The sequence below is a fragment of the Mastigoproctus giganteus genome, chromosome 12 (assembly GCF_048544385.1).
Source record: "Mastigoproctus giganteus isolate SK-2022 chromosome 12, ASM4854438v1, whole genome shotgun sequence".
In the NCBI taxonomy this organism is placed as follows: Eukaryota; Metazoa; Arthropoda; class Arachnida; order Uropygi; family Thelyphonidae; genus Mastigoproctus; species Mastigoproctus giganteus.
Genome location: NC_143586.1, coordinates 120122828 through 120138327, shown reverse-complemented (window position 1 = coordinate 120138327; position 15500 = coordinate 120122828). Strand labels below are relative to the sequence as shown.

Sequence of the window (15500 nt, the reverse complement as noted above, 5' to 3'; positions counted from 1 at the left end):
TCTGAATTAGCATTTGTAATTCTACATTTTTCTTCTAAACTGGTTAAACTTCAAACTTAAAATCTCTCTCTCTAATATATTGTCAAATTCATTTGTTGCCTCTATTGTTCTCCCAGCTCCACTAATCACCTGGAACTCTTTGACTTCCTGTCTTTGAAATTTGACTTTCTATAGCCCAACTTCCCTAACAAAGTGAGGTAATTTTCCTTGTTGATTTTAATATTCACAACTCCAGCTGGCTTCCCTTTCTAGTCAACATGGACCTAGCTGGTCAAGATGCTGAGGTTTTTGCAATTACTAATGACCTTGCACATGTTCATTTACCTTCCAGAACACCAGACAATCCTGACCATGCAGCCAACACACTTGATCTTTCTCCCACAAACAAACATTCAAAGTACACTGTCAAGGTGAGCGGTCCTCTTGGCACCTCAGATCACAACTTGGTGATGGTTTCTTCATCAATGGAATCTTTCTCTCATGGTCATTCTCAACCTACTGTTGTTTGACATTACAAGAATGCAAAATGGGATAATCTGTCAGATTTCTTTTGTTCTTTTCCTTGGTCAGATTACTGTTTCAAATCTTCTGATGTCAAAGTTTGGTCAGATCGTGTCAGTGAAAATATTCTTGTTGGGATGAAATCCTTTATTCCATACTCTACCTTAAAATCTTGTCCTCTAGCTAAACCTTGGTTTTCCAATAAATGTGCTAAGACCGTTCAAGAAAAGAATGCTGTATATTTCCAAATCCCCAGGTTCATTTTTGCCTACATGAAAACTCGCAATTGTAGAGCAATTAATAATCAGTCCAAACTAGATTCAAACAGGCTGAGAGTACAAAACTTGCTTCTTGCCCAAATGATAGCCAAGCATTCTGGTCTCTTGCCAAATCTACTGTTCTCACCTCTGTCAACACCAGATGGTTCTATTGTCACTTCAGCCAAAGATAAAGCTGACCTGCTAGCATCCTATTTTTCTTCCAACTCATGTATTGATGATCTTGGTAAACCACATCCCACCATTCCCAGTACACTCCACTGAATGCCTCCTGTGATCTTCTGTAGAAAGGATGTCAGAAGGATTTTGACAAACCTTGATGCTAAGAAAGCTCCAGGTCCTGATATTTCTCCACTTGTTCTCAAAACCTGTGCTCCTGAACTTACTCCTGTTCTGTGTCACCTTTTTTTCACTTTCTTATTCCAAAGATGTTTTTCCTTCTGCTTGGATATTCTCTTATATCCAGCCAATTCCCAGAAAAGGTGACAAATCCCTCCCATCACAATTACTTCTACTCTTTCTAAAGTAATGGAGAAATAAATTAACCACCAACTCTTAAACTACAGTAAAACACTGGTTATCCAGACTAATTTGAAAGGTTAATTTTTCTTCTTTTTTTTTTTTTTTTTTTTTTTTTTTGTTAATGGCAGTAGAGAGAGAGAGAGAGAGAGAGAGAAGATATCTTTATTGACACACTGAGATAGTGATTTATATGGTAGTGCAGTTGCAACTGCCCATTATGGCACAGTGGCCAGGGGTTAACAACGTAATGTAAAGACAAAATTGCCTGAATAAACCAAAATAAATAAATGAGTTCTCTCTTTTTTTCATTCGCATCTTTTAACCTCTTTATGACAACCAAGGACTAGAGATCTGCATTTCTACTTCCTTGCACTCATTTTAAAATCTGTTTAAAATATTTTCACCCCATTCCCTGCCTTAGTTCTTTTTAATGCTTCTTCCAACCAAAATTTAGCCACCATCTACCAAAAAATTTATTGCAGATTTATACAAGGTGAGTACCATTTTCTAAGCATTTGCTATTCACTTTTTAGTCAGATTTATCACGGTATTATAAGATTACTATAATTTCACTATTATAAATGAGTACAATAATAATGAATAATTTAAAGTATTAGAAAAATAGAGAAATGAATTGGGTATACTAATCATTAAGTAAGTGTACAGAACATTAGTCACAAAATACATAACATACTGCACATCCAATAGCATAATTACATACATTGAATTGAGTACGAGAATACATCGGGACTCAGGTTATAATACTGGAGGCCTTGGCCACCCACAACGTAGTATACTCTTTCTATAATGTCAGTCCTGACTAAACTTGTTGAAATTGACATCTAGATCTTAGATGCATAATATCAGAAAGTCGGGGATATGAGGTTATTACCGTGATGGCCACGACTTTTGCGGCTCCGGCAAACACTAAGTTTTATATATATATTTAGTTGTTTTATTGATTTAATTGTTATACCAAATTATTTTCTATAAGTAGCTTTATAGTCCTAGTCAAGCTCCTTGGTTTATTTGAATTTAGATAGTGATTTTGAAAGTTAATACTTAGTATCTGTAGATCTTACCATTCGTAACTTGCTGCCATTGTTATACAATATGAAATAGCATAGTGTAAACCCTGAACTTCATAGCATAAGGTTTAAAGTAAAACTAAATAGCAAAATACGTAGCATTGTATTAGAAATCTGTTAGATTAGTATAGTATTATCAATTAAACAGTAAAATTCATCAATCTTATTAAATTTAATTGTTAATTATACTTAAAAGGAATCATGACCCAGACTAGAACAGCAAAGAAGTGAGCACAAAGCAGAGATAGTACTATGGCTCGTGGGAAACTGAAGGAGGCGATTCTCCAACACTTCAGTCTAAAAAAAATGTGCAAAATGTGAAAAGTTTCAAGACTATCTAGAACAGGACATGATCTAGCCAAGGAGGATGTCTTCGTGTGTGTGTGCTAGGTGCAGAAACTAAAGAAATTAGGGGACAACTCAGCATCCTCAAACTCTCATAGATGCCCATTCTGATGGGCATCTATGAGAGTTTGAGGTGTAGGGTATATATATTCGAAGAAATTAATATGAGGGGGTCCATCAAGCTCTCAGCTGCCCAACTCAACGCCAGAACTCACTCCTATGCATCAGGCAACACAGCGGCAATCTCCAAGGCAGAATGCGTTGTTCCCACAGGAAGCAGTTATTGTTGGTGACTCTACTGTCAGCGAGACAGTGAATATATTATGTAAAAAGAATAGGTGGAACACGACCAGGGTCAAAAGCTGATGATGTTGTAGGGCAGATATCTTTTAAGGGCAAAAAAGGTAAAACTGATATTCACGTTGGCATTAATGACCTAAAGAGTAGGAAATCTGCAGATTTACTTAATTACTCAATGCTGAAAAAAGTTGCGAGTTAGGGTTAAATCTGAAAGTGTCTGCAATTCTGCCCAGACACGATAGGAAGGAGTATAGGATGAGAGCCTTGGCAACCAATTAGGCCCTGGAGAGATTGTGCAAGGCTCACGGGGTAGAATTTCATTCAGCGTGGACTGTGCTTACTAACAGGAGAGACTACTTCTACAGAAAAGGGATACACTTAAATAGAAAGGGAGCACAAGTATTTACTGATGCTATCGAGGCAGTGATAGGTGGGTCGGAAAATTGCTAGCTTGGGGGGGTTCACAGACTAAAAGATTAACAGTAGCCGCAAGCAAAGGCGAAAGTGATTCTTGCACTACTTCTATCGTATTGAGCAGCAGCCTACAGAGCAAGTTGCTGGGGATTTCAAGTGCTGCAGGGAGTTATCATGGAACAAGTAAATACATGTGCTGTGTTAGGGTAACTACGAGTAAGAACAGGTACATGTATACTTGCATGAACACCAATGCTAGAAGTATAGTAAATAAATTTGATGTAAGCGGTGCAGAATTGGAATTTGAGGAGTAAAATGTGTATAGAAATGGCAGACAGGGTAGGAAGGGAGGAAGGTTATGGTGTTAGTTAAGGAACACAAAATCCTTAGATTTTGGGCATCCAGTTGACATGGGTGGGCAGTGCAACGTGAGTCTGTTTGGGGTGACATAAACACTGGGAAAGGGAAAATGAGATTACAAGTGTGTTATAGGCCTAATAACTGATGAGTACAATGAACAGTTCAGCAGAGAAATAGAGTGGGCCAGTAAATCAGAACGTCTTGTAATGGGGAATTTTCACTTTCCAGATATTGACTGGAACTTTCAGTTGGTCACTCGCACACTAGCAAAACTTTCATGGATTTATTGGAGGATTGTTTTCTACAGCAACATGTTTGAGGGGTAACTAGAGGGAGTAATATTGTTGATCTGATTATCAGCAGTGATTATTCATGCATTAAGAATTTTCAGATAAAGGAACCACTAGGTGAAAGTGATCAGTGTACTGATGTGGGATTTACTTAAAGATGCAACTATCATCAAGGGTAAACGAAAGGATTTTTGCTTTCGTAAGGATGATTACAGTGGTCTGAGACAGTTTTCAAATCTATTCAGTGGAATCAACTAATGATGTTACCAACAGTACAGTGAATTCTAAATGGGAAGCCTTCAGGGATAGATTTTTGTTGGGTTTTGTTTTAACCAGAAAACAATGGTTTCTGATTTCTCTGGACTGATGCTCAGATTCAATATCTACATAGGTGGCTTCTAGTTCTCTATTCTCAAAGGCTGTGACGAGTCTGTTGGTAGTTTCTAGAAGGTTGGTCACATTTGATCTGTGTGAAAGTGCATAGTGAATTTGTGAGAGATTATTTGGTAGAATTTGCTTGATAATGAGGATCAGCAGCAGTATTTTTTCTAGCAGCTTAAACAGGTGGGATGAGTTTGAGATTGGCATGTACCATTTAGGAATACTTAGTAAAATTTGAACTCCTGATGTCAAGACAGGGCCAAAAATTTGAACTCCATGAGGAGTTCAAATTTTTATAATCAAGTTCAAATATATAATAGAGCTTGTAGGATAGAAGGACTTAGGCTCTTAAGCATAAACTGCAGGATTCCATCAGGTCCAGTAGTAGCAGTTGCTGGCAGTGAGTTTATGGCAGTAATCAGATCTTGTCCTGATATTAATATGGTGGCCAGAGGATCAAAGCTGATGTCAGACATTGGTAACTAGAGCTGATCATCTTGGTTTTTGAGACAAATGTTTATTATGCTACGAGAGTATTTCTGTCTGTTTTTTTACATCACATATCTTGTGAAATGTTAGATTAGGATTGATGGGTTTTCTCGGAAACCATGAGTGACAGAGTTCAGTCATTCACTTCCGTGAACCCAATTTTCCATGACATTTTCTTCTCTTCATTTCATATGTTTAGTTTAGCTCCAGATTCGGTAAGAATAATACTGGCCAGAAATTGTGCGATTTATTATTTTATTCAGTGTTTTTACAGTAAAATGTCAATGAAAAAAAAAACAAAAGAGCACTGAAATGGGCAAAAAACCAGAAAGAATGCGATACAATCAAATTGATATTAAGGAACTTGAGATTTAGCCGCAAAAAAAATAGGTCACAACTGTAAACGAAACAAAAAACGATCGAACATTTAAAAAAATTACTTTACATTTTTTCTATATAAAATTTGCCAAAAAATACCTATCCGAATATACATACATATGTAAATGTGCGGAATTTTTATTAATATATGTTATTATTATTATTTTTAATTAAATAAATTTGTTTTTTTCGTGCTATTTAAAATAGTTTTCTTTTACCTTAGTAAATTATAACAGAATTTATTTAATTTTACCTTACGTTCAATTATCTGGAAAATTTTGCTATCTGGAAGAGGCCTGACATTAATTATTTGGATACCTGACGTTCTACTGTATATAGAAAACTTCCATCTGATCAATGATTGCCAGTATGGATTTTGTCAGTGTTGATCCACTAGTGATATTCTGGCTTATGTTACCCATCTACTGACAACTTCTATGGAAAACATTGGTGAAACTCTAGCAGTAGCTCTTGACATTTCAAAGGCTTTTGATCATGTTTGGCATAAAGCTCACTGCCATCTAACTTCTCCACTAATGCTGGTGTTCCCCCAAGGTTCAGTTCTTTCTCACACTCTTTTCCTCTTGTATATTAATGACCTTCTTCCATCGAACAGAAATCCTATCCATAGTTTTGCTGATGATAGCACATTGCATTCCACTTTTAGAAACCTTGCTCTGCACAAACTGCTTCAACTTCTTGAATATCCACTACCAATTCCTTCTAATGCTGATCTCCAGGTAATTCTCCAGTTTGGCAAAGATAACTTAGTTGATTTCAATCCAACTAAAACTCACTCCCATCTTCGCAAAAAGGATTCTTCTGCCTGTATGCTTATATTCAATGACCCTCCAATTTCTAATCAAGATCATATATCTCTATTAGGAATTACCCTGACTTCCAATCTCTCTCTCTCTCTTGGCATAAGCAACATTACAAATATTACTTCCTCTGCATCTAAAAAACTTGGTTTTCTCTTTCACTCTGAGCGTTACTTTTTCCAAACAGATGTTCGGAAAAAGTAACGCTCTGTACAAACCGAACAATATTCCACCCTACCATGGAATATTGTTCCCACATCTGGCACAGTGCCCCTAAAACCTTTCTTGGGCTTCTAGATTCCATTCAAAAGAGGGCAGTTAGGTTAATTAATGATTCATCTCTAACAGTCTCTCCACTCTCTGTCTCATAGACATTCAGTTTCTGCTGCATGCCTTTTCTATAGTTATGGCCATGGACACTGTTCTTCTGAATTTGCTTCTATATTTTCCCCTGTCTTCCAAAGCAGTTCGAATTCATGCCACACCCAGTCAACATCCTTTTACTGTCCAACTTCTAACTCAGAACCAACTTTTCTTCTTCCTCATTTATTCATTCAACTTCCATTCTCTGGAATGACCTTCCTTCATATGTATTTCCTGAAAATTACAATCTACAGAAGTTCAAGTCTAATGTAAACATATATCTTCTTTCATTTTCTCGACCTTCAACCCATACATGGTACTAAGTACTATGGGTTCTAAAACCTCTCATGTTTGGGGTTTTCAGTAAAAAAAAAAAAAAAAAAAAACCTTGCCAAATTAACCTTTTTGTTCCTTTCATTTCATTTCTGCTCTTCAGAACAATCTTCCTTCTTTTTTATATTTTTTCTGAAAATTACAGAAACTGAAAAAAGGTATCAGTAAATTCTTCAATATCTTCTAACTATTGTCAACTAAAACTCACATAATAGGTTTTAAACAGCTTTTACAATTTCATTACTTGCTATTATCTCCTGTGCACAGTTAAACATATAAAAATAAAACTACATAATTATCTTGTAATGAAAATACTTAATATTCGTAAATTTTGTTTACTCCTTATGTTAATCTTTATTACTTCTTTAATAATTCCATTCAATTCTGTATAATTTTATTTATTTGAATATAAATTTATTTCAACATACGCTTCCTTCGAAATCATATTTAGCCCGTACTTTTTCCTTTTTTGGAGCCTGAAACAAGAGCACAAAAGCATTAGTCACTGCTGTATTTTATAATTTGCTAAAAAATTTGAGTAATGTATATCCTTTAGAAAGGTATTAAATGAAAAATCTTCAGACAGAATTAAAATTTTCAGTCACTGAATAAGAAATTCTTCAAAACAGTATGAGAATTCAATTACTTCATTCATAATAAGAGAATATTCTTGAGTACACAACTGAAACTATTTACAGAAAATAGCAAAAATACTGAATGCAAATTGTCATAATTTCTTAGTAAACAATCTCAGCATTTGTATTTGTCAGCTAGCAGAATATAAGTGGCATTAATTAGAATTAATTAATACTGTAAGAATGTCACTAATTAAACTATGCAAATTATTATAAAATGTATTTTATTGTAGACAAAGATTACAGTTTATCATTATATATTGAACTCCCATACTAAATGTTAAAAAAAAATATGTTTCTGGATTAACTGCTGAATCTAGTCATTAGGACCAACCAAGAAAGAATGAATGCTGGAATCACACACATACAGTTTTCTCTCCTGCACTGTTCCAGCTTCCATATAGATTCATATTATGGAAACATAGGCTCCTTTGCAAATTTGAAAATTAACCCAATTACACACAGATATCAACTTGAAGATTACATACTGATAGCTGTATTAGAAAACTAAACACACAAAAAATAAATCTCAATATTAAATGCATTTAATATTGAAATTTATTTTTTTATGAGTTGAATGGATAGTAATCAATCTAGTTTCACTTCTTTCATGAAAGAGATAAAAGGAGTGCTTCATGAGCACTCTGCAGGCATGCCCATACAAGCACCTGGATTTCAACATAGTGTAATTTTCTGAGATGTCAAAAGGATAATTCAAAAATTAACAAACACAAATCAGTGCAAAAGTGAATTAATCATATGATTCTTAGAAAAAGAAGCACAGATGAGAATTTCCCTGGTAAACTGAAATATTTAAGCTGTTTATGTATTTAAGTATCCACATCTTATTTGTTGTGAGGCAAATAAAATGAGAAGCTGCAATACACTAGATCTTGGATGCAAAGAACGCCTCAGAAAGCATGAATACTGATGTATAAGGTGAGCATAAATAATTTTTCATGATGAATATAAATTTAACAAATATTTACTTATTACCAGAAAGGAATATAAAATATTCCAAAAATGCTAAAATGGCAAAGTATCCATAGCCCCAATTCAAGCGTTCAATATGGCCCCTTTCATTTTCAATTAAAGCTGGTTGAGGAAAAAAAATTAGAATTATTTAAGCACTATAGATCAACACTGAAACGCATATTGTGAAAAGCAGTATAACTTTTGCACAACAAAACTAGTCACATCTTGACGATAAATAAGCTCATAACACCAACCATTAATTGAAATAGCTGTTTACTGTGACTAGAATTTACAAATTAAAATAACATTTACAATAAAATTTAATGTATAAAATAAAACTGCTATGATACACTATATAAGAATTACAACTGTAATAAAATCATTGTAATAAAATTACCTAAAATAAACTGGGTTAAAAGCAATAAAACCTGTAGCTTTCGATAAACCTGTAGCACTATTGAGGAAGGAAGCTGATGCTTCCGAAAGCTACAGGTTTTATCGCTTTTAACCCAGTTTATTTTAGGTAATTTTATTACAATGATTTTATTACAGTTGTAATTCTTATATAGTGTATCATAGCAGTTTTATTTTATACATTAAATTTTATTGTAAATGTTATTTTAATTTGTAAATTCTAGTCACAGTAAAGAGCTATTTCAATTAATGGTTAGTGTATGAGCTTATTTATCGTCAAGACATGAATTTACCCAACCTCAGAGGCCTTTTCCAGGAAACTAGTCACATATCATTGCGAAAATGACATATATTAAATGTGATTAATGAGGTTATCATATTTGGTTATATGATTAGCATATTTTCTTATATTATTTATCAGTACATTATTAAACCGAACAGAAATATATTTTTGCAATCCTTGGCAATTCTAACAGCAACCTGGGTTTAGGTCAGGACCCATAGACTGAGAATTATTGTTCTAGATGTCCATAAATAACAATGAACAACAAATATTGGGTCATATCTTGTTACAGGAATGAAAGTAAATTTACTTTACAGATTTTGAAGGGTAAACATGGAAATAGAACGAGGGTATCCAAGAGTTGGACAAGATTTTGCAGCAACAGCGAACACCAAGTTTTTATTTATATTTAGCCATTTTATTGACTGAATTGTTATATTAAATTATTTTCTATAAGTAGCTTTATAGTCCTAGTCAAGCTCCTTAGTCGATTTTGAATTTAGACAGTGACCTTGAAACTTAATACTTAGTGTCCGAAGCTTTACCGTTCATAACTTGCCACCATTGTTATATGATATGGAATACTGTAAAGTATATCCCGAACTTGATAGCATAAGGTTTAACGTAAAACTAAACAGCAAAATACATAGCACTGTATTAGAAATCTGTTAGCTTAGTTTAGTATTATCAATTAATCGATTAAAAAATTATTAATCTTATTAAATTCATTGTTAAATAAATTGTATTTAAACAGAATCATGATGCAGACTAGAGCAGCAAAGCAACAAGCACAAAGTAGCTTTAGTACTGTGACTCAGGGGAGAACCGAAGGGGAGCGATTCTCCAACATATCACAATCTAAAAAAATGTGTGAAATGTGAAATGTTTGCAGACTATCTAGAACAAGACATGATCTAACCAAGGAGGGTGTCTTTGTGTGTACAAGATGCAGAGACTCTGAAGAAATTAGGTGAGAACTCAGCATTCCGATGGGTGTCTATGAGAGTTTGAGGTGTAGGGTTAATGCCCTCAAAGGTATTAAAGTGGGGGACCCATCAAGCTCTCAGCTGCCCAAGTGAACACAGCAGCAATCTCCAAGACAGAATGTACTGGTCTCACAGGAGCTAATTATTGTCGGTGACTCTATGTCAGGGGATGAGGAATATATTATGCAAAAAGGATAGGTGGAACAGGAGCAACGTATGTCTGCCAAGTGCAAAAGTTGATGACATAGAGCAGATATCATCTTTTAAGGATACAAAAGGTGATATTGTTGTACACATTGGCACTAATGACTTTAACAGTAAGAGATCTGCAGATTTGCTTAAAAAGTACAGGTCAATGTTGAAAAAAAGTTGTGAGTTAGGGTTAAATTTGAAAGCGTCTGCAATTACCCCCAGACACGATAGAAGGGAGTATACGATGAGAGCCTTGTCAATCAATTAGGCCCTGGAGTGGTTGTGCAAGTCTCACAGGGTAGAATTTTTTTTCAGCATTGCCTGTGCTTGCTAACAGGAGAGATTGCTTCTACAGGGATGGGATACACTTAAATAGAAATGGCGCAAGAATATTTGCTGATGATGTTGAGGCAGTGTTAGGTGAGTCGGAAAACTGTTAGCTTGGGGCAGATTCACAGTAGCCACAGGCAGAAGCAAAAATGATTCTTGCACTGCTTCTATTGTAATGGAGAGAAGGTTGCTGGGAATTTCAAGAGCTGCTGGAAGTCATCATGGAACAAGTAAATACATTCTGAATGATTGCTAGTATCCATTACTCTTCTTTGAGAGATTATATCAAAAAATTTTATTAAACCAAATTCAAACTAACTTTTAATCATGTAAAATTTTCTTTGCCATTTGTGTATCATACAATGTTATTTGAAAAGCGGCAACAACTTCTTACTTATGTAAAGAGTAGAAGGAAGGGGTTGAATCACACTGGTGCACCAGATGAATGGATTAACTGTTGATGATGCTACTCAGATTGTTGACAGACTGAATGTGCATTTTGCACCTACATTCACATTGAGGAATTTTTTGGGTATGGCAATGCCAGAAGCAAGTCAAATTCTGGCAGGTAGCAGAATGATTTCATGATAACTGAGAAAAAAGTGGAGGAGAAATTGTTGAAGCTAAACTAAAAAAGGCACCTGGAGTAGAAGGGATCTATCTAGTTATCAATGGAGGCAGCAAACCCTTAAGCTTGGGAGATGATTATAATCTCTTAATAATCATGAGGGCATGCCTGGATTCAGGGGAGGTTTCCTTTTTTTTTTTCCTCCATGGACATGAGATGTGCTAATGTATCCTTAATTCACAAAGGGAAATAAAAGAGTGGCACAAGTATTTACAGACCTGTCAGCCTGACTTCTGTTCCAGAGAAATGGCATCGCTAGGTACAGAAGTAATGCAGTTATACTACAGTCACAGCATGGATTTAAGGGGCAATCATCTTTGACAAATCTGGATATTATGACATATAGTAACAAAGGGACTGGATGCTAAAAATAAATTTGACAACATATACTTAGATTTCAGAACAGCTTTTGACACTGTTGCCCATAAAAACTGATATACAAATTGGAGCAGTGAGGGGTTAAGGGCAATTTGCTGCTATTGACAAAACAAAGGTTGAGCAGGAGAAGACAGTGCTTATCAATGGTTACAGCTCTTCCTGGACTAATGCCATTAGCAGAGTTCCCCAGGGTTCAGTGCTAGGCCCACTGTTTTTTTTTTATATTTATTAATGATATTGATGAAGACAATGTCTAATGTTTGTATATGATACAAAGGGTGGCAGAGTAGTTAATCACAGTAATCAGGGTATGCTACGGCAAAAAAAAATCTAGACAAATTAGGTAGATGGGTTAAAAAGTGGCAACTGAAGTTCAATATTGACAGAATCGAGTACTTCATATGGGTAGCGGGCAATCCCAGATTAATATACCAGCCATATGATATCACATTCAGGGCAATGGAGAACAAAAAAAAAAAAAAGACTGAGGGGTAAATGTGCAGTCAGTTATGTAGTTTCCCAAGCAGCACAGAGTGGCCATGAGGACAGCTTATGCAGTTTGATCAATGATATATGAGAATTTTGACAGTATGGATAAGGAGGTGATTATCCCATTGTATAAGAAAATAGTTAAGCCACATCTTGAGTACTGCATACAGGTCTGAAAGCCGTAATTTAATTAGGATGCATATTGAAAGATCTGTTGGAAGGGATGTAGAGAAGTGCCACAAGACTGGCCAGGGAGCAAAAGGATGCTCTTACCAGAAAAGTCTTCAGTTTTTCAAACTGAAAAATCTGGAGAGCTGATTGAGGTGCTTTAGGCCTTAAACAGATTGAGTAGTAGTAGTATTAATGGCAAATGATGCAAGAAAGCAAGCTTATATAGCATCAGCCAATAAAAAAAAAAAAAAAACATATACAGTTCACTCATCATCTGTACATAGCCTTCAAGAATTTTTCTAGTTCTTCCTTGTATTTATTCAACCCATTCACTCCAACAACAACAGATGTAAGCCTGTTCCAACAATCAACCACACTGAGTGAAGGTAAACATCCACATATCTATCCTGCAACCTTCCTTCCTTCCTTCCTCAACTTGAATTTATGCCCCCTCATGTGCATGGTCACAGAGAGTGAAAGAATATCATTACTATTCAGCTTACTCAATCCATTCAAGGCTTTAAACACCACAATCATACCTCCCGCAGGTGCCTAGTCTCAAGATGCTGCAATTTGCAGAACTGAAGCCTGTCTAGGTAAGAGCACCCATTTGTCCCATTCACCAGACTCACTGCCCTTCTCTGCACCCATTCCAGCAGACCTACAGCTTTCCTAAAGTGAGGCCTCCAGACCTGTATACAGTACTCAAGATGCAGCCTAACCATGGCCTTATATGAATAGATAATCACATCCTTATCCCTGCTAGCAAAGTTTCTGTATATCACTGAAAAAAACCCTGTGAGCTGTCCTGGACTGCTGAGATAATTTCATGTCTCACTGCACAAATATCGCCAGATTTTTTCCATTCTCCTCTACTCTTGAGTGTAGTACCACACAGTGGATAAGTTATTTAGGGATTACTGCTACCCATATGCAGTACCTTGCATTTATTAATGTTAAACTTCAACTGCCATTTCTCAGATCATCGACCCAATTTTCATAGATCTTGTTGCACCACCTTATCTTGATGACTGTCATTAACCAACCTGCCAACCTTTGCATCATCTGCAAACTTAGACATAAAAACATTGTAAACAACAATGGGCCCAGAATTGAACCCTGGCAAACTCCACAAATAACATTAGTCCATGAAGAGCAATGCCCATTGATAACAACTGTCTTCTTCCACTTAACCATCTCTTTAGCCACAGCAGTAACGTGCCATTAATGCCACGTTACTCCAGTTTGTACAGCATTCTTTTACGTGCAACAGTATCAAAAGCCTTCCTGAAATCCAAGTATTTAATGTAAAAATTATTTTTTGGATCCAATTCCTTGGTCACTGCTTTATAGTAACTTATCAGATCGGTTAGACAAGACCACCCCTTAACAAATCCATACTATGATTGCAGTATAATTGCATGCCTGTCAGAATGGTCCTGGATTACATCTTTAAACAGTGATTCCATTCTTTTCCCTGGAAAACAGTAAGCTCAATGCTGGTGGAAATTTTTTCTCATTCTCAGACTACACATGTGAAGGGGCATAAATTCAAATTGAGAAAGAATGGTTGCAGATCAGACATTTGCCTTCGGTGATTGTTGGAAAAGTCCAGTCTGGTGTTGTAGAGGTGGGAGGGCATGAATAAATTCAAGAAAGAAAGAGCTAGGTAAACTGTAATGTGGGGTGAAAAGGTAAGTGTTGGTTTTTCTTTTTTTGTTTTTGGCGATGCTATATAATGCTGGCTTTTTTTTTTTTATGTATCATTTGCCACGACAACTAATAAGAATAGTAATAATACTCATACCCACCAAAAAAAATGAATCTTTCTGTTAAAACAGTTACAGAGAGAAGAAATACAAATAAATGCAAAGAAAACTGTGATGTGGGATGAAGTGTTGCCTCATCGTCTCTCATTATAAAGACTTCACAGGATGTTCAACTGCAGTAATGTGAAGATGTGTGATTTTTCAGCCTTTGAAAAAGGTCTTATCCTGGGTGCACGTTTAGCAGGAGCCATAATTCAAGAAACAAAAGACAACTAGTTTCTCAAAAGCACCCATCTCAAAGGTTTTTAAAAACTGGAAAGTAAGTGGTTCTTCCACATCTCAAATGTGCAAATGTGGCAGAAATAATACTTCAAGAGCGAATCCATTATATTTCAAGAGCGAAGCTACTGTACTTTAAGCAAGAATAGGATATTCTGTTATGTGGAAAAATAGATATCCAGTGCACTGCAAATAACATCTGAATTCAACCAAGCCCAGAACTGCTCTATTTCAACCATACCACGTGCAGGGTTTGTTTTTTTTTTAGAAGCATTAGCAACTAAGGCCATATTGCTCCGGGAATATGCAGTGGTCATTCCCTGACCTTTCCGCATCCTCCGTATTTGGTGGTGACGGGCTCGAACCCCGGTCTAATCAAGAAGCGTGTGCCACCTGGCTACGGAGGTGCCTCCACGTGCAGGGAATTTAAGAAATAGGGCATAGGCCCTATTTCTTAAATTGCCTGCCTATTTAGAAACCACTTGTTTCCGAGAGGAAAAAAAAAAAAAAAAAAACAGAAAAATCTGCTTGAAGTGGCACCGAAAACATTGTGATAGGAAAGTGGAACAAAGGAAGAAATTCATGTGGTCAGACGAATTACAATACTTAGTTTTGCACTGATGGTAGGCAGAAAACATACCATCAGTGCAAAAGTGGCAAAACCTCACAAAGCAATGGACTCTGCTTGCCTTGTTAAGAGAGGACAAGCATCTAGTGGTGGTATCATGGTATGGGAAATGTTTTGTTGGCATGGCCTGTGTCCACTGATACTGGTGGACGGTCGAATGCCATCCAGGGAGTACCTGAATTCTGTATCAGATCTACTGCACCATGCTACGCTTTTATCCCAAAGGTGATGGCCACTTTATGGATGACAACAGAACAGTGTATTGTGACAGAATGGTTTGGAGAACACGACACGAATGTCCACCATCTTCGCTGGTCCCCACATTCATCCTATCTCAATCCTGTTGAGAATATGTGGAATATGCTGGAGAGAGCTATTCAACAACAAAATCCTCTTCCTTCAACCTTTCACAGCTGTGTGATATTTTTCTGGACAAATGGTTATAATTAGACCAAAATGCACTAAAACAACTTACAGAAT

At 36.0% G+C, this 15500-nt stretch overlaps 1 protein-coding gene across 1 annotated transcript in view; it reads right to left on the bottom strand.

Moving 5' to 3' along the window:
- Window positions 1-15500, bottom strand: part of LOC150077365 (adapter molecule Crk-like) — a 265034-nt gene that overhangs the window by 114237 nt on the left and 135297 nt on the right. The window contains exon 4 of the mRNA XM_090386693.1: window positions 7292-7339. Coding sequence (XP_090242819.1) covers window positions 7292-7339 — 48 coding nt within the window. The remainder of the gene's footprint in view (window positions 1-7291; window positions 7340-15500) is intronic.